Source organism: Loxodonta africana, chromosome 22, assembly GCF_030014295.1.
Source record: "Loxodonta africana isolate mLoxAfr1 chromosome 22, mLoxAfr1.hap2, whole genome shotgun sequence".
Classification (NCBI taxonomy): domain Eukaryota; kingdom Metazoa; phylum Chordata; class Mammalia; order Proboscidea; family Elephantidae; genus Loxodonta; species Loxodonta africana.
Window position 1 is genome coordinate 18,323,209 of NC_087363.1, and position 20,571 is coordinate 18,343,779.

At 44.3% G+C, this 20,571-nt stretch overlaps 1 protein-coding gene across 1 annotated transcript in view; it reads right to left on the reverse strand.

The window, feature by feature from the left end:
* Window positions 1-20,571, reverse strand: part of CACNA2D3 (calcium voltage-gated channel auxiliary subunit alpha2delta 3) — a 1,049,182-nt gene that overhangs the window by 571,021 nt on the left and 457,590 nt on the right. Inside the window, exon 6 of the mRNA XM_064274376.1 lies at window positions 5,973-6,104. Coding sequence (XP_064130446.1) covers window positions 5,973-6,104 — 132 coding nt within the window. The remainder of the gene's footprint in view (window positions 1-5,972; window positions 6,105-20,571) is intronic.

Sequence of the window (20,571 nt, forward strand, 5' to 3'; positions counted from 1 at the left end):
CAATCACACCTTAGCTATCATTAAACCTGAGCCTGGAGAGAGAAGCGGGCAAGAGAATGAGCACAGACTAATGCTGCATACAGAACCCATAGTTGGTAGATTACTGGCAGGAGGAATTTATGAGTCTAAACTTACAGACAGCTCTTTACTTAGCTGTCTGTCTCCATCCTTGTGGCCATAGCTGTGAAACAGCTTTCACCTTCCTATGGCCCACAAATCATGGCAGAAGAATAAGAAAAGCAATTCCCAATGTGGTCATCACACCTTCTACTGGAAAAAGTTCCTAGGGCTGTGGCTCTGGAACGGTGAGAGTCTGATGTTGAAGGAGAGGCCAAGGCTCATCATCTTGCATAACCTAAGTGGTGTCTTGTTGTCTTAGGCTGGGTTCTCTAGAGAAGCAAAATCAGTAATGTGTGTAAATATACAGAGAGATTTATATTAAGGAAACAGCTCACGCGACTGTAGGGGCTGGAATATCCCAAGTCTTTGGATCAGGATAGAGTCCTTTCCCAATTCATGGAGCCACAGAAGCTGGTGAACCCAAAATGAGCAGGTTGGAGGGCAGGGATCCTGCTCATAGGTTGTGATGGTGGAAGAAGCTCCAGGATCAGTAGGCAAGACTGCAAGGTTTCTCCTGAGTCACTTAGCTGCACGGGCTGGAAAATCCAAGATAGGCAGGTCAGGGAGCAGGACTCTTGCTCGCAGGTCCTTGAAGATCAGCGAATCCCAAGATGGACAGGTAAGCTGCTAGCTCAAGTCCCAAGAACCAGAGGTCAGACAAGAGACAGCCACTGGATCCAGAACCAACCAACCACCTTTGCAAGGCGAGCAGGAAGGAAGTAGGCAGCAGAAGGAGAAGAGACGAAAGCTGAGGGGGCAGCGAGCCACCACAGGCCCCACCCCCACTGGTACCACTCAGCAGATTTCATCATGGGGGTGATCACATATCAAATTTCAACAGGGAGGTGATCACAACATTATACAACTGCCAAAACACTGAGAATTATGGCGCAGGCAAGTTGACACACAATCTCAACCATCACACTTGTGTTTGATTAGATATTGATCTGTCTATAAAGTATATAGACTTGGTTTTCTATGTTGTTAAGGACAGGTAAATACAGAGAACAATCAACTGGCCACTTCATTTTGGAAAAAGCTGAGAACAGGCCAGAACGGGGGGATGGACCAGTCACAGTGGCCCCACAGAGCAGCCTGGTAGAAATAGGCTCCCACAGACGGTGGTAAAATGGTGAAGTGGACAAGACTCCCGGGAAAACGGATGACCCTCTGCCTTGTCGGAGGTGATGAGCCTAGGGGACCTACTAGCTAGAGTGAGATGGCCATGAAAAATCATGAGATAAATGGCCAACAGAAGAGGGACATCCAGTGACCAGGACTTGGTAGACACTGGAATTGAAAGGACAGATGCCTTGGAGGACTTGGAGGTGGAGAGGGGCAATGGGGAAAAGAAGGTGACTTTAGCTCTGTCCTGTATTCAGGTAAGTTCCCTTGTGGGTACTGAATCTCCTGTAGACCTCAGCCAGTGAGCAGCCCCCTAGACAGGCAATGTGTCTATGCAAGGAAGAAGGATTGCTACTATAGGTGTGATGGGAGACAATAGATCTCGTGGAATTTGATTCACTGAGTAATTCATTCATTAAAAAAACTATGTATTAAGAACCTACAAGGTGCTATTCTTGCTGGTTGACAGAGGGATGGACAAAATAAATTTCTCTGTCCTCTTTAGGGCCAATATTCTAGTACAGGAGACAGGGATTGAAGGTCTGAACTCAGAACTGCAGGCTAGAGTTCATGTTTTGGAGAGAAAGAACCACTGTGAGAGCAAAGCAGAAAGAGGTGGTTGAAAAGTAAACACTATTACCAATTCACTCCTCCCCATCAAAATGCCTGCCTGTGTGACTCAGGTGAGCTAGCTGACCTCGCAGCCTGTTTCCTCATTTGTAAAATGAGGTTAAGAGTAGATCTGTATCATGGGTTTGCATCAAGCACGCAGCACAGTACTCAATAAATGGGGCTGCAATCACTACCATCAGTACTAATGTCAGTAATATTAGCAGCACTCTCAAAGGCTCCCAAGGGTGAAACTAAAGACAAGAGAGTTTCAGTCCATCACAACTCAAAGTCCCTTTATTAGCACTGCTTTTTGGAGGAGGGGTTCCAGAAAGCACCTAACTGAAGTTCTCTATTCAATGGGACCCTTTCCTGACGTAGGCACTAAAAGGTAAAACCAGTACCTTAGAAACTGAGTATCTGATTATAAGATCCTTTTCCTGTAGAGTTAGGCTGTCCAACATGGTAGCCACTAGCCACATATGACTAATTCTAAAATTAAATTAATTAAGGTTAAATGAAATTCAAATTTTAGTTCTTCAGTCACACTAGGTGCATTTTAAGGGCTCAACAGCCACGTGAGGCTGGCGGCTACCATATTGGGCAGTGCAAACATAGAACATCTCCATTGCTGCAGAAAGTTCTTTTTTTACAACACTGCAGAAGACTAGCCACGTGCTCACAGGACCTAAGTTTGGACTACTGAAGGTCTACATGAATCCATGTGGGAATGGATGGCTTCATCACAGGTACGGTACTAGGATAAGACTTGCTAAAATTCTCTTTCCAGGAAACATTTCCTCCTACCCCAGAAGGTGGAGCTTGTGCCGTTTCTCAGAAATCCTCCACCACCTTCTATTTCCCCCATCATAGTGTGGAACACACAATACCATGATGACCTACTCACCTGCATCTCTCCCCATCATGGTAACTAACTCCTCAACGTGTTTTCCTTTGGGGATCCACCCCAGGCAATGCCACAGAAATCCTGACCAGTCCCTATGGTTTCACATAACTGGTCCTACTCACTGCCCAGTCTCCTTGGCTTCACTGGGGCTTATGTGACCCACACCAGGCCAATCCTGGGCTTTTGCCTAAGCTATCAGGGCAGATGCTCTCTCTTCCCCTGGGACCATAGTTGAGAGGTCCTGTAAGCCTGAAGCCATGTTCTCCATCATGTGGAAATCATCTGCAGTGAAACGAGGTCAGAATAGAGCAAGGTAGAGTTGAGACATAGAAGACACAAAATCCAAATGACACTGTTGAGTACTGGAGTCCAGCTGTGCCCCCAAACAGTATACTCCCCAGACTTCAAGTCACATGAGCCAGTAAATGAGTACCGTGCTGCAGTTAGTTGGAACTGGGTTTCTACCACTTGCAATCAAAATCCCTGATGAATACACTTCCCTACAAGAGGGGGGTCCATGAGGGCAGAGACCTTTCTTGCCTAATTCACCATTTTAATCTTAAATCTTTGCACAGGACTGCCTGGTACAAAGCAGGAAGTCAGTACACACATAGGAATGAACAAAGATTCCTTCTGCTTAAGGACACACACACTTATCACAGATTCATACTACTATAAAAAAAAAAACCACTCTAATAATGGAAAGAACTTCCTTGGAAAGAAAAAGATCTCAGCAAAAATGTCCAGGATACAAAAGGTATGCTCTCCACTTAGGACAGAGCACTGACTGACTGTGTGTGTGGCACTGATCAGCCTTCGGAGGACTGTGACCCAGGGACTTACTCACATATAAAAGACAGAGAACTTTCACAGAGTCAACATTTGATCCAAAACACCATAAAAGAAATGTAAGCATTTCCGAGTCAAGTGTTTCTAACTGACAAAAACCTCGTAGGGAAGTTAGCCTCCCCCATCACACAAGTCCTTTAAGAAGACTCCCTTTATTTTCAAATTTCTTCAGGACTAAACTGTGAGGGCCTGCTCTTGGTGGAGACAACAGATCATCTGTTATCGCTACTTATGGATGCAAAAACCAGTCACTGTTGAGTTGATACCAACTCATGGTGACTCCATGCCTCAGAGTAGAACTGTGTTCTGCAGGGTTTTCAATAGCTGATTTTTCTCAAAAGTAGACTTCCAGCCCTTTCTTCTGAGGCACCTCCGGCAGACTCGAAACTCCAATCTTTCAGTTAGCAGCCGAGTACTTTAACTATTTACACCACCCAGGGATTCCAACTTATCTATCCACCCTCATTCAACTGTCATGTGGTAAGATGGTATGACGTCCTCCTGGGTTCCTAAGTGGACCGGCGTTCCCACCTGGGCTCCTGAGCGGACCGGCGTTCCCACCTGGGCTCCTGAGCGGACCGGCGTTCCCACCTGGGCTCCTGAGCGGACCGGCGTTCCCACCTGGGCTCCTGAGCGGACCGGCGTTCCCACCTGGGCTCCTGAGCGGACCGGCGTTCCCACCTGGGCTCCTGAGCGGACCGGCGTTCCCACCTGGGCTCCTGAGCGGACCGGCGTTCCCACCTGGGCTCCTGAGCGGACCGGCGTTCCCACCTGGGCTCCTGAGCGGACCGGCGTTCCCACCTGGGCTCCTGAGCGGACCGGCGTTCCCACCTGGGCTCCTGAGCGGACCGGCGTTCCCACCTGGGCTCCTGAGCGGACCGGCGTTCCCACCTGGGCTCCTGAGCGGACCGGCGTTCCCACCTGGGCTCCTGAGCGGACCGGCGTTCCCACCTGGGCTCCTGAGCGGACCGGCGTTCCCACCTGGGCTCCTGAGCGGACCGGCGTTCCCACCTGGGCTCCTGAGCGGACCGGCGTTCCCACCTGGGCTCCTGAGCGGACCGGCGTTCCCACCTGGGCTCCTGAGCGGACCGGCGTTCCCACCTGGGCTCCTGAGCGGACCTGCGTTCCCACCTGGGCTCCTGAGTGGACCGGCGTTCCCACCTGGGCTCCTGAGTGGACCGGCATTCCCACCATGCTTTAATTTAAGTAACATCTGAAGTGAATGTGACTTGCTCTCTGCTGATTGTACCAAGGCAGACTACAACTTGGTTACGCTGTTTATTATAATGTTATCTTTAATAGGATGCTTATTGTTTAAGTTTCTGTTAGCTCGAGGAGGAACTGCGTGTGCCTTGCTGAACACCGCTCTTGGGAAATGTCGAATAATCTGGCAAAGCAGACACCCGGGCAGGCAAGTCTCGGGGGACAGATGCTGTGTACAGGGCAAACAGCTCCTCAAGGCGGAGGCTGGCAGTCTCTGTGCCTTGAAGTGGGAAGACATCAGGTGCCTTGTCTTGCTTAATGAAAACATAAAAGGCTCCACTTAATTGCTCCAAGATTAGGCAGGGAGTTTTTTCCTTTAGGTTGAGCTTTTAATTTCTACAGCTGGGATGCTGGCACAATTGCAGCCCCGAGTCCCGTTTTCACAACTTGTAAGCAAAATTAAAATTTCCCTTTTTAATTAAAATTCAAACCAAGCCAGAATTGAAATCCCGTTGCAACGCAGAGGCCCGGGAAGGTCCCAGAAGGAACACCTGTTCCAAAGGCATGATGGACAAACTAACAAATGTGTCTGCTTGGGGTGCTGGCAGGGGCCCATTACAAAGTGGTCACTGCCATCAGTGGTTTGGGCTGGTTCATCCTCTTCCCCGAGGTGAGCCAGCGCTGGGGTGCAGAAAGCCAAGTTCAAATGCCCGATTTCTTACATGTTTTGGGCAGAAGTTAATTCTGCACCGCTACGGCTTGCTCCTTTTTCCTAACAAGAATGGTAGTAGTAGTAACAGTTACACCACCAAACTCTTGTCCATTAGGATTAATCACGGCGCATTTCATACCCAATTCCCCTCTCGGTCATGGCTGTCTGAATTTCTCTGTTGAGTCAGATGGTGAAGCTGCACGCAGGTCCGGAGAGGAGAAGCGCTGTGATCAATGGCGATATCTACCATGGTCGGGGGTGTTTAGGGCTACGAGGGGGTGTGCAGGCACCATATTGCCATCCCTGTCCTATGCTCTGCCAACAAGTTTGAACTTACTCTCTCATTTTCTTCTAAGAGCAAGGAGGAAAATGCTAACACTGAACCAGAAAGAAAAATATCACAGGACCATTAAGCTGAATAATAATTGTCAACACAGGGGTACTTACCTGGGTACTGCCTGAAAAAGCCCTTTGCGCTTCCAAAGTACTGCCATATGAGAGAGGGGTCTCGGTCAAAGTTATCTACGAAAACTTTGTTCAGGGATTCGGACCAGTAAACACCATTGACAATTGCTGGGTCTGAAAGAAATAAAAAGAGGAGTGTTACAAAGCAAAGTGAAATAAAACCTGCCAAGAGGCTGGCATCCCACATAGCTGGCAGGTATCAGCAGGAGGTCCATCTTGCGGGAGGCTGTGAAGAAAGTTGTAATCCCTCAAACAGGTTAGTTCCTGGGAATTCCAGACTCCAGGGCCTCCCCATCCTGCCCCATCCCTCCAAGCCACCTGGGAGTCTCTACTGATACCTCCCTATCTGAAAAGCACCTCCCTTTATTTGTAATTTCCAATCCTGCATACCCTATAGCTCTTGAGAAAGCAAAAGGAGACCTTCCTGGTATTATTTTCTCACTTTTCCTCTTGCCTGAGACCAAGCTAAGGATTAAAAACCACATACTCTCCTTTAACTATCACCCGTCTGTGCCTTTATGCTGTTATAATGTCGGAAACTATGCCACCAGAATTTCAAATACCAACAGGGGTATCCATGGTGGACAGGTTTCAGCAGAGCTTCTAGTCTCAGACAAACTAGGAAGAAAGGCCTGGCTATCTACTTCTGAAAGTTAGTCAATGAAAATCCTATGGATCAGAACAGAATATCGTCTAATATAGTGCTGGAAGATGCGTCCCCTAGGTTGGAAGGCATTCAAAATACACAGTGGCCACAAGAATGGACTTGAGCATACCAACACTCACGAAGATGGCGCAGGACAAGGAAACTTGTGTTGTGTTGTGCACGGGGCTGCCACGAGTCGGAGTCGACTGTACAAGAAAATAACAACACTCGTCCTTAAAAACAAAAAAAAAAAGCTTCCTCTCACCACACTCATCTCAGCCAACACAGCCCCAGCACCAATCTTCTCCATCCCCAGTTGAGAAACTTTTAAAATAAATTGGAATTACATCACTCTCTCTCCATGTCTTCTGTTCAGCTGAGTGTAAGTCCACGAGGGCAGAGGCCAGTTCTTACTGGCTTTTTGCTGTAACCTCTGTGACCAGCATGTGGCAGAAACTCCTAACGTTTTCAAAGAAGGATGGAGCCATGGATAGATGGATGTAAGGATAACTGAAACAAAGCGCTGATCTCTAGATACCAGACAACTCTTTTACCCTGCAATCGCACGAGCAAATCTGCCCCTTTCTTCACCCTTGGCAACCAAAGACGGTCCATGCCTTCTGTCCATAGATAAGAGACAAGGGCAAAGGAAAAAGAGGAAAAATCAATATTTCTTACAAACTAGACCAAGCAAAGAGGCTCATGGAGGATGCTTTGTGAGAGTCTACCCTGAATACCCTGTTTCAAAATCATGTCTCATTAAGTAGTGTTCTTTTTGTATATATAATATTTTACTGGGTTTTTGGTGAAAGTTTACATAGCAAGTTAGGTTACCCTTTGACAATTTCTACACTAACTGACCAATGACATTAGTACATTTTATACATTGTGTCAACATTCTCTTTGTGTTCTGGTTATTCCATTTCCAGTACTCTGGACTCCCTACCCCCTTATCTTCTCATCTTTGCTCTGGGTTAAATGTTGATCTTTCAGAATCATACAGATGTTTTTTAGTAAACCACCAATATAATGGGTAATGTCCTTTATTTTGTGTGTCATTCTGCTTTCCTATTAAAAGGTGACCCCGGGATGATTTTGGTTCAATGTTTGAAGAGCTTCTTAGGGAGTCCTCTCATCTCAGTGGCCCAATCTGGCCATTTTTATGAATTTGACTTTTGTTCTGCATTTTCCTCCATTCTAACCAGGATCACGTATTGTGGCCTCAGTCAGATTGGTCAGAGGTGGTAGCTGGGCACCATCTAGTTCTTCTGGTCTCAGAGTAGTTAAGGTCATGGCTCATGCAGGCTATCAGCTTTGTAGACTTGTTTCTTCTCTGTGATTTTGGTTACTTTCTTACTCTTCTGCTCCTGATGAGTAAGGACCAATAGTTGTATCTCAGATGGCCATTCACAGCCTTTTAAGACCCCAGACACTACTCACACTTCACTAGGATGTAGAACATGAACTTTGTGAGCTATATTATGCAAATTAGCTGAGTTGTCCCATGAGACTATGGTACTATGCTTTCAAATCTAGAAAATTATGATTATACATGAGAAACATCTATAGTATTGTCTTCAATGAATATATGTGCCTGCCTACATGTTTTTGAAATTAACATGTACATATCTATACTTCTGGAGCCCTGGTGGCATAGTGGTTAAGAGCTTGGCTGCTAACCAAAAGGTTAACAGTTCAAGTCTACCAGCTGCTCCCTGGAAACCCTATGGGGCAGTTCTACTCTGTCCTATAGGGCCACTAGAGTTGGAACTGACTAGGTGGCAACAGGTTTTTTGCTTTATAGATACTTTCACCTGTTCTCACAATTGTAAGGATGGCACAGGACTGAGCAGTGTTTTGTTCTGTTGTACACAGGGTCACCGTGAGTCAGAACACCAACTCAACGGCACCTAACAACATCTGTTCTCACATACGTGTACATCTCTACCTGCTTGTGTACGTATGTGCCTATACCCATCCTTATGTGACCCTAGACTCATTTTTTGTTCTTTATTGGATTTGTTGACCTCTTAAACATGTCAGATTCCTTGGTATAGGCATTCTTTTCTCATGAGTGTTTCTCAGTGCCATCATTTACTTTGGTCATGCGTGCTCACTATACCCATGTTTGGTGCCACTTTTCCCATCACCGAAAGTAACAAGTATTTACAATCTAGAGCATGCTTCTCCATCCCTCCCTTCTCCTCCTGGTAGCCCTCATTTAACACTGGCTTCTTTATATATGTCTATACTTGTCTTCTTATAAAAGAGAGGTCATAAAATATTCATCCTTATGTGTACTCGACTTATTTCACTTAGCATCACGCCTTCCAGGTCCATCCACACTATGTTTCACTTTTCCTTATGGTTGTGTAGTATTCCATTGTATGTATGAACTACATTTTGCTTATCCATTCATTCGTGTTGAGTACTTCAGTTCTTTTCACTTTTTTGCTATTGTGAAGAAAGCTGCAATGAACATAGAAGTGCATATTATCTGTTCATGTCACTACTTTTAGATCTCTAGGTTATATCCCTAGGAGTGGGATTGCTGGATCAAACGATAGTTTCATTTCTAGGTTTTGAAGGAAGCACGACATCATTTTCTACAGTGGTTGTACCATTTTATCTTCCATCAGCAACGGATAAGGGTTCCAATCTCCCTAATCCTCATCAACACTTGTTGTTGTTGTCTATTTTTTTTTTTTTTACCAATGCCATTTCAGCCTGGGTGAGATGGTATCATAACTTAGTTTTGACTTGCATCCCTCTAATGGCTAATGATCTGTCAGCACCTTTTCATGTGTTTGTTAGCTGATTACGTGTCTTTTTTGGTAAAGGTTCTGTTCATCTCCTTTGCCCATTTTATAAGTGGGTTGTTTGTCTTTTTGTTGAGTTTTTCGTTCTCTATAAATTTTAGAGGTTTGACCTTTATCCGATATGTCATTTCTGAAGATTTTTTCCCAGTCTGGAGGTTTTCTTTTTACTCCTTTGGTGAGTATGTTTTTATGAGCTCCCAATTATCTATTTTGTAGTAGTACTCTTTTGTAGGAGGTGAGGTAATTGTCAAGTTCGATAAGGGTGAGAATGAGAATACGATGAGCATATGAATAATCAGGAAGAAGAGGAAGTATATTTACTGAGTCCTTCCGGTGGGCAGGCATCTTGCTGTGTTTCTCTTCTGTGATCCCTGTAACAGCCTGCCCAGGCAGGTCCCATTGGTAACCTCCATTCTACAGAAATGGAAACCACAGCAAAGGAATGTTAGATGTTTTCAGAAGAGCATCAACTAGTAAGTGGTAGAGGCTCTGGTTCTTGGTTTCCCTACTTGTAAAACACTGTGGTTGACAGCTGCCAAGTTGGTCCCCAACTCACGACAACCCCACGCACAAGGGAACAAAATCCTGCCCAGTCCTGACCATCCCCGTGATCAGTTATGACCTAGTCCTGACCATCCCCGTGATCAGTTGTGATCCAGTCCTGACCATCCCCGTGATCAGTTGTGACCCAGTCCTGACCATCCCCGTGATCAGTTGTGACCCACAGGGTTTTCACTGGCTGATTTTCAGAAGGAGATCACCAGGCCTTTCTTCCTAACTGCCTTAGTCTGGAAACTCCACTGAAACCTGCTCAGCGTCATAGCAACATGCAAGCCTCCACGTACAGATGGGTGGTGGCTGCACACGTGGTACACTGGCCAGGAATAAAACCTGAGTCTCCTGCTTGGAAGGTGAAAATTGTACCACTGAACTATCATCACTGCCCCACTGTCAAATAGGGACAACATCCACCTTAGAAGGCTGTTTGCAAGGTTAAAGGACTCAACGGAAAAGGGATAATGATAAAAAGCATTCACAAAGCCATCAGTGGTGTATCCCATTAGCCCTGAGTACAGCATCCTCACTAGATGTTCCGTGTAGGACACTGAGTCAAAGCAATCCCACTGTAACATCCTTATTCCAATGATGCCTCAATACCACACAGGCAGGAAGGATGAGAACAGTTTCTGTCACTCCAGTCCTTAAATCCCATAACACTATGAACGTTCATGTAAATTAGGCAGACTGAAAAAGAAACTCGCTATTGACACCAGTGCCCCTGACTCCTCCTCCACAGCGGCCTGCCTTCATGATGATCATCTAGAGAGCTCGTATGCGGACGCCACACAATGGCACCAGATCCCGGTGACAGACACAGCATCTTTCCTTATTTTCTTACCTCGGGCCCGCTTCATTCTTCAGATCACTTAATTGGAATCAATAGGCAATTAGGATTCTGACTCCAGCTCAAGGGTAAATGCTCTAACTCTTATAAACGCCAATAAACCACACCATAGGCGATATACATCATAGGCTAGAAGGGTGAAAATGACCAACTCAACCTTTTACCACAAAGTAATTCTGAGCAAGAGTTTATCCTCCCAACCCTGGAATACCCGTTGTCCTCAAGTCGAATTCTGACTTGCAGTGGCTCAACAGGATAGAGCAGAAGAACTGCCCCATAGGGTTTCCAAGGCTGTAAATCTTTGCAGAAGCACACTGTCACATCTTTCTCTCACAGAGCTACTGCTGGTGGATTCAAACCGCTGACGTTTTGGTTAGCAGTGGACTCCTTAACCAGTACACCACCAGGGCTACTAATCCTGGAAAATGGAGCCCTCTACTGTTCCTGTCCAAGCTTGATAATAATTACTGTGACTCACTCCTTGCTACAAAAGCTACTTATAATTAATCCACACAGATGCAAATACAGTAACAACATTGAAAAATCCTTGATTCTTGTTTCCTCCATCAATAGCCTCTCTTATATCAGAGTCATATAAAAACCTTCCGTGATTAGAAGCAAAAATTCCACCTCACTATCTCACTGTCTCAACAGGTTAAGTAAGGAATCAAGCAAATACCAGTTAGACAATTCTTTTTTCTCAACTGTGGTTTCTTTGGTACAATAAAGCCATCCATGCCTCTGGGTGTTCCCAGAAACTTAACAATTACACCCTGCAGACTGTAAGCACCTTCAGAAATGCAGAGAAGTCAGTGCTCTAAGGATCAGGTCACCCTCTTCATGTGGACATCAAATACTGCTCCAAAACTATGCTTCATCAAGAAAAGGGGCTTCGATTTTCCTAGGTCATGGTGAACCAGGGGAAGGGGAATCACTAAAAGCTATGGTCTAGTTGAAATGGGTGCTAGGCAACACACACCCATTTGATCAAATATTTGAAGTAAGACTGCCCCAGCCCCGTAAAATGATCACAGCATATTGATTTCACAAGCCTGCTTAGAAAGAAATTTTAATGGAAGGGAAAATCTTAAATTGCCTTCCACTGTTATAATCCTCTAAAAGAAAAAACAAGAAAATGGCGACATTACTAAATGAGGCCATGATCTGTGTACTAAGGTAAGGACACTTAAGTTAAAAATGGTTTTTCCAACATTAGTAACAGAGTGGAAATGAAGTAACCCAAAGGGCCAGTGCTGCCTATCCCTATGTATCTGGGACATCATACCCCTCCCAAGGTCTAATGAGGAGACAGTAAATGTCATATTGGGGTGCAGATCAGTACTCCAGCCTAATAAAAAAAAAATGCCTAATAAGGAGATAGCAAATGTCACGTTGGGGTGAGGACCAGTATTTTAGCCAAATGAGATGGCAAATGTCATGTTGGGGTGAGGACCCGTACTCCAGCCTAACGAGATAGCAAATGTCACACTGGGAAGTGGACCAGTACTCCAGCCTAATGAGGAGATGGCAAATATTACATTGGGGAGTAGAACAGCACACCAGCCTGAAGCTCCCCCTACAAAATCTGGGCAGATCTGCTTTCTTATTATGGTCACTAGTGAAAATGGCAGCATCCTTGCCAAAAGTAGGCTTACCCTTTTTCTTATTTGTGTTTTGTTTCAACAATTATTTAAAAGCCCCCTTTGCCATCTATATATACAATGCACTTCCAATCCAAATTCCAACATTTTTAATGTGATGGAGAAACAAATCACCAGCTTCATATGGAAGGGAAAGAAGCCCTGGATAAGTAAAGCATTACTGAAAAAGAAGAACAAAGTGGGAGGCCTCACTCTACTTGATTTTAGAACATATTATACAGCCACAGTAGTCAAAACACCCTGGTACTGGTACAACAACAGATACATAGACCAATGGAACAGAATTGAGAACCCAGATATAAACCCATCCCCATATAAGCAGTTGATATTTGACAAAGGCCCAGTGTCAGTAAATTGGGCAAAAGATATGAACACGCACTTCACTAAAGAAGATACTCAGGCTCCTAACAGATACATGAGGAAATGCTCTTGATCATTAGCCATTAGAGAAATGCAAATTAAAACTACGATGAGATTTCATCTCACTCCAACAAGGCTGGCATTAGTCCAAAAAACACAAAATAATAAATGTTGGAGAGGATGTGGAGAGATTGGAACACTTACACACTGCTAGTGGGAATGTAAAATGGTACAACCACTTTGGAAATCGATCTGGCATTTCCTTAAAAAGCTAGAAATAGAACTACCATACCACTGCCGTCGAGTTGATTCCATACAACCCAGAAATCCCACTCCTCGGAATATACCCTAGGGAAATAAGAGCCTTTACACAAACAGATATATGCGCACCCATGTTTACTGCAGCACTGTTTACAATAGCAAAAAGCTGGAAGCAACCAAGATGTCCATAAACAGATGAATGGATAAATTATGGTATATTCACACAATGGAGTACTACACATCGATAAAGAACAGTGAGGAATCTGTGAAACATTTTATAACATGGAGGAACCTGGAAGGCATTATGCTGAGTGAAATTAGTCAGATGCAAAAGGACAAATATTGTATAAGACAACTATTATAAGATCTTGAGAAATGGTTTAAACTGAGAAGAACACATTCTTTTGTGGTTACGAAAGAGGGGAGGGAGGGAGGCTGGGAGAGGGTTATTTACTGATTAGATAGTAGATAATAACTACTTTAGATGAAGGAAAGGACAACACTCAATACAGGGGAGGTCAGCACAACTGGACTGGACCAAAAGCAAAGAAGTTTCCTGAATAAACTTTTTTTTTTTTTTTTTTGATGATCAGCGGAGCAGGGGCGGGGGTTTGGCGACTATGGCTTCAGGGGACATCTAAATCAACTGGCAAAATAAATTCTATTAAGAAAACATTCTGCATCCCACTTTGAAGTGTGGCGTCTGGGGTCTTAAACGCTAGCAAGCGGCCATCTAAGATGCATCAATGAGTCTCAACCCACCTGGATCAAAGGAGAATGAAGAACACCAAGGTCACAGGGTAATTATGAGCCCAAGAGACAGAAAGGGCTACATGAACTAGAGACTACATCATCCTGAGACCAGAAGAACTAGATGGTGCCTGGCCACAACCGATGACTGCCCTGACAGGGAGTACAACAGAGAACCCCTGAGGGAGCAGGAGATCAGTGGGATGCAGACCCCAAATTCTCATAAAAAGACCAGACTTAATGGTCTGACTGAGACTAGAGGAATCCTGGCGGTCATGGTCCCCAAACCTTCTGTTGGCCCAGGACAGGAACCATTCCCGAACACTACTCATCAGACATGGAAGGGACTGGACAATGGGTTGGAGAGAGATGCTGATGAAGAGTGAGCTACTTGTATCAGGTGGACACTTGAGACTGTGTTGGCATCTCCTGTCTGGAGGGGAGATAGGAGGGTAGAGAGGGTTAGAAACTGGCAAAATTGTCACGAAAGGATAGACTGGAAGGGCTGACTCATTAGGGAGAGAGCAAGTGGGAGTATGGAGTAAGGTATATATAAGCTTATATGTGACAGACTGACTTGATTTGTAAACTTTCACCTAAAGCACAATAAAAATTATTAAAAAAAAAATTATTTAGTTCTGGCTTTTCAGGAGTCATGGTCCCCAAACCTTCTGTTGGCCCAGGACAGGAACCATTCCCGAAGCCAATTCATCAGACATGGATTCGACTGGACAATGGGTTGGAGAGAGATGCTGATGAGGAGTGAGCTACTTGCATCAGGTGGACACTTGAGACTGTGTTGGCATCTTCTGTCTGGAGGGGAGATGGAAGGGTAAAGGGGGGTTAGAAACTGGCAAAACGGTCACGAATGGAGAGGCTGGAAGAGGGGAGTGGGCTGACTCATTAGGGGGAGAGTAAGTGGCAGTATGTAGTAAGGTGTATATAAGTTTACATGTGAGAGACTGACTTGATTTGTAAACTTTAACTTAAAGCACAAAAATTATTATAAAAGAAAACAAAAGCCCCCTTTGCTTTACTTAGGGCTTTTCAAGAGTCTTAGAATAATCTGATACTTGGCTTCCACCTCCGCCCCTAATCTTCTCAGAGGTTTAACACACTGCATTAATGTCCTAGGGCTAATGGGACAAATTACCACAAACTGGGTGGCTTAAAGCCACAGGAATTTATTCTCCTATTTTTTTTATAGTCCTGGAGGCGAGAAGTTCAAAATCAAGGTGTCCGCACGGTTGGTTCCTTCTGGAGGCTCTGAGGAATAGTCTGTTCCACACCTCTCTCCTACCTTCTGGAGGTTGCTGACAATTCTGACATTCCTTGGCTTGTGGCAGCATCACTCCAGTCTCTGCCTCCGTCTTCACATGGTCTTTCCCTGAGTGTCTCTGCGTCTAATCTCCCTCTCCTTTCTCTTATAAGGATACCCGTCATTGGATTTAGGGCCCACCATAAATTCAAGATGATCTCAATCTGAGATCTTTAACTTAATTATATCTGCACAAACCTTACTTCCGGGTAAGGTCACATTCACATGTACAGGAGGCTTAGAACTTAGACATATCCTTGTGGGGCCACCAAGCAGCCCACTACATGGACCTTTAATTATCCTATACAATATCCTTATTTCATGTTTTGTATGTCTTCTTTTTGAAGCCTGAGTTTAGCAAGTAAAGGCTTTTACCTGATGAAGGATGTTTTTAAAGGCCTCCTCCCTTCGTTATGGGAACGATTAAAGATCTTCATGTCTGTATTACATTTTTATGAGCTCACCATTCTTCCTGAGCTCTATCAAGGGGCCCTACCTACCTCTAATGCACTAAATTGGATTAAAATCATTTTCCTTAATGTCTACCCTATGTGTCAATGCCCAGCATCCTCTGCTCAGTTAAGTAAACTATGGGATGACACGGTCATTTTCCCCAATGTTCCTGTCCATTCCATATCAACTTATTATTCAGGTTGGTCAATATTAAGTGCAGGAATATCAGCTCTGCTTCCTGTGTCCTTTACCTTCTGAGAGATTAAACAACCTCTGATGCCAGCCAAGAATTTCTCAGATGTTCAGCTTTTAATCAAACAGGCCTCTAGCAGATGTTTGGAGAGTTAAGAGTCCCACAGCACCTCTGTGATAAATTCGTCACTTGTATGTGAAAAGCATCTCACACATCCCTGATCTCTCTTTGTAATATATCTTACAGCCCAACAACAAATCATTTTTGCAGTTGCCTTCTTTTATTTCCACCCAAATAACTGCTCTCACCTGGGCTCTGCCCTCAGGTTGGCATTCTGCTACATGGGGTCGCCCTGTCTTACAGATGGCTAACATTGTCTCCACAACCCCCACCCCTACACACACACTCACACACCTGTTCATTTTAGTTCTGTATCTTTGAATGAGGTGGCCTCTCCTATCATCCCATTGCAGTGCATCCTCCTGAGTCCTGCCTGAGATGATTAGCCCCTTGGGTTCAAATAAATTCAGGACACAAAGCACTTAGCGCAGTAATTAGCATATACTAAATGTTCCATCCACCACCGCTTTGTCAGTTTGTTGTATTGTGGTGGCCTGCATATTGCTATGATGCTGGAAACTACGCCACGATATTTCAAATACCAGTAGGGTCAACCCATGGTGAACAGGTTTCAGTGAAGTTTCCAGACTACAATGGACTAGGAAAAAAGTTTATTTACTTCTGAAAATTAGCCAATGAAAACTCTATACATCACAGCAAATATTGTCTGATATCATGCCAGAAGATAAGCTCCCTGGCTTGAAAGGCACTCAAAATACACAGTGGCGGCAACAATGGAATCTAGCATACTAATGATCATGAAGATGGCACAAGACCAGGCAACATTTTGTTTTATTGTAGAGGGGGTTGCCATGAGTCAGAACCTGTCCAATGGCAACTAACAACAAATCTTCCATAAATATTAGCTGTTATTTACTCCATGCGTTAACAATGAAAACTAAGGTCCCAAGAAGAGCTCCCATCTTCCATCCCTGTTCTCTGCATTAAGAGTTGCTAGTCAACACCCTACTAGTGCAGCCTATGGCTCAGGCTCTGCAGTCAGAGTCCGGCGTTTGCTACCTGCTTGGCACTTGTTAGCTAATGACCTCAGGCCTATGACTTACCCACCCTAAGCTCCTGTGTCTTCATTTGTAAAAGGCACATGAGACTAACTCCCCCTCAAAGTCTGATGACATGGGCACGTGACATGTTTAGCAGAAGGGGGGCTCCATAAATGCCAGCAGTCCCCATCACTAGTCCAGCACTGTGAGTTCTGAGACTACCAGTAACCTCCAACTACCAGTAACCAGGTATGGTTTTACCTAAGCCTCTTCTTCTAATTATCAGGGCAAGGTACTATTGATGATTCTTCCATTCATTTATTCATTCAACCAATATTTATTAAGCACCTATTATATCAGGCATTCAGCAGCGAAATAGACAATGAGGCTGACACTTCAGTCTGAAGAGGAGAGAAACAACAGGCAACTGAACTAGAATTTCCAGCAGAAATAGGTGTGATGATGAAAACAGAAAGGGATAAGGAGTTACTGTTTGTAGGTGTGTTGCGGGGGGAAGATGTTACTTAAATTGGACAGTCAGAAATGACTTCACAAAAGATAAACATGAATTCTGAGGAGTCACCAACAAAAACATCTAGACCAGCAAGAGTCTTCCAGGCAGGGGGAACAGCAAGTCCAAAGGCCATGAGTTGGGAAGAAATCAGTATCCTGGGGAACAGCAAGGCAGCAAGTGTTGCTGGGGCCTAGAGGGCAGAGGGGAGAGGTATAACATGAGGCTGGAGAGGTGGGGAGGCCATGGGAAGGAGTTAGGATTTTCACAGACTGGCGAAGTTCTCTGCCAAGCGTATGTTTCCTGATAGACATACTCTGTCTTCCCCCCATGATAAGGCCCGTTACTCCTTTATTCATGGTTCTAAAATCAAATTTCTTTTCTTCTGAAATCTACAGCCAGAATCGATATTTCCTCTTTCTGAGACACATCCTTCAGGCAATCAGAATTTCTGTGGATGCCTTAGTACCTCAGTTCCCACTCTAGGACCTCAAAGTCATCTGATACACAGTTGATTTTTTAATTTTTTCCATTAGCAAAACTATATTAATTAAACTTGCCATTTTCACCACAAAATATGGGTCCATTTCTAGAGAATCTTGGTGCACTTGACCAATTTATAGGCTAATAAAAAATTACAGACAAACTACTCTTATCCAAAAAATATCGGTTGAGAGAACTGAGCTCAGAATCAGCAGGGTTACTGAGTATGATCCTTGTAAGAAAGGTATTTCCTGCCTTGAACAGGACTGGAATAAAGATCTTGGGCTTTCCTAGAAGTCTTTGAAGCTGTACACCTCCCAGATATGAAATTAACCCCAACACAGAAGAAGCCCCAGGGACTGAGCCCACAGGGAGTCTTGCTCAGCACTGCATGTTGGACCAGACTCAAGAGAAAAATCACTGGAGAGTTTCCACATCTATGATCTCAGTAAGTAAATGGCATCCCGTGCATTCATTCTAAGCTGATCACAGATTAAATAATGAAGAGTTTTGATGCTAATTATCACTATTGGAAAACAGCCCTTAAATTGTGCTGAATTATAAAATATTGCCAAACATTTACCCTTCCTCTGACTCAGTGATATGCTAGACATTAAATGCAGGTTGCTTTTCACAAACTATGAGCCAATTTGCTGGCAGTCCTAGGACTACAGGGACAAGGACTCATGGCCCAGTGCTGGACCACTCTGGATGGAGTTGGGAAGCGGGATGAATGGTAAAACACACAGACTGGTTTGCCAAATCTCGAAGGATGGTCTAGATTCTCTGTTGCCTCAGTGTGCCAGGCTTCGGTGTTAATTCCCATTGAGACGTCACATCAACGAGCAACCTTTTAATTTCACTGTCTTAAATATACCAACTTTACATAGTCCTCCTCCCCTAATGTATTTTAACTTTTTAAAGAAACTTGTATTTCTTTCCCCTTTTCATTCTCCATTCTCCTGGAATAAACCATTCACAAGTCTTTGTCAGAGATATTAAGAAGAAAAAAATTATATGCTAGGAATTAAAATAACGACAAAGTAGAGGAATAAAAGGATAGCAACAGAGCTTGTTATTTATTAAGCATGTATTGTGTGCCAGCCACTACGCAAGACCCTCCCCAGGCAAATACAAACTACTCTTCTTAGCCCCATTTTACAGATGAGGACCCTGATCCTTAGAGCACAGAAGTCCACTGCCCCCAAACAACCTTGCCCAGGGAAGAGGTTAGCTAAGTACCTTGTCCAAGCTACTAGGTGGCAGAAACAGGATTTGAACCACTCAATGCCTGCCAGACACTAATAAGAGCTTAGAGAGGAGAGTGATAAGAAGGTGCAGTCCAGAAACTAGGTAGCATGGCTGAGAACTGTCAACAAACAAATGAAGTGGTGATCTCTGCGTTAGGGGGCTTGGATCAGGCTTTCTTCAGGCTCCATGGTGGCATTCTTGCAGCTAATGCTTTGGCAGCTTTTGCCCTGGCCTCGCTACCAGCCATGCCCGCTGGGACGTGCGTGAGGTAAATGCATGAAGACAGGTACTGCTGGGATTGGTTCAGAGTCACTCACCAGGCATTCCCTACCACACTCACCTGTGGCTAGTTCTCTGCTGCAGGGCATGTCATTATCCTCAGCAGTGGGATCAGCACCTGCTTATGGAGGGGCTGTTTATAAGGCATAAAATCTGGGCTAAGACACTCTAGGGTAAGGACAGGTACATCTTCAGGAACTCCTGATTCTAAAATGATATTTAATAAGTTATATTTAAATTTATTCACAAATTTAAAACACTTCATTGGATGTGTGATATTTTCCCATTAGCGAAATTGCCCTTGGAATCTCTTATAAAAAAAAAAAAAACTGAATAATCCAAGCCCCCTTCCTTTCTGAGTCTTTGCCCTGGTTGACAAGTGTTATGGATTGAATTTGTCCCCCCAAAATATGTGCTATAAATCCTAACCCCTATACTCATGGTACATCGTGATAAATGGAGAAAAGACTGAAGTTGTCAAGGGTTTCATTTTACTTGGATCCACTATCAATGCCCATAGAAGCAGCAATCAGGAACATAAACAACATATTGCATTGGGAAAATCTGCTGCAAAGGCCTCTTTAAAGTGTTAAAAAGCAAAGATGTCTCCTTAAGGACTACGGCGCACCTGACCCAAGTCGTGGTATTTTCAATGGCCTAATACGCATGCAAAAGCTGGACAATGAATAAGGAAGACCAAAAAATTGATGCCTTTGAATTATGGCAAAGAATACTGACTATACCATGAACTGCCAAAGAATGAACAAATCTGTCTTGGAAGAAGTACAGCCAAAATGCTCCTTAGAGGCAAGAATGTAAAGTCTTCGTCTCACATACTTTGGACATGTTATCAGGATGGACCAGTCCCTGGAGAAGGACATCATGCTTGGTAAAGTAGAGGGTCAGCGAAAGAGAGGAATATCATCAATGAGGTGGATTAACATAGTGGCTATAACAATGGGCTCAAGCATAACAACAATTATGAGAATGGTGCAGGCCTGGGGGTTGTTTGGTTGTGTTGTGCACAGCGTCTCTGTGAGTCAGAACAGACTCAATGGCACCTAACAACA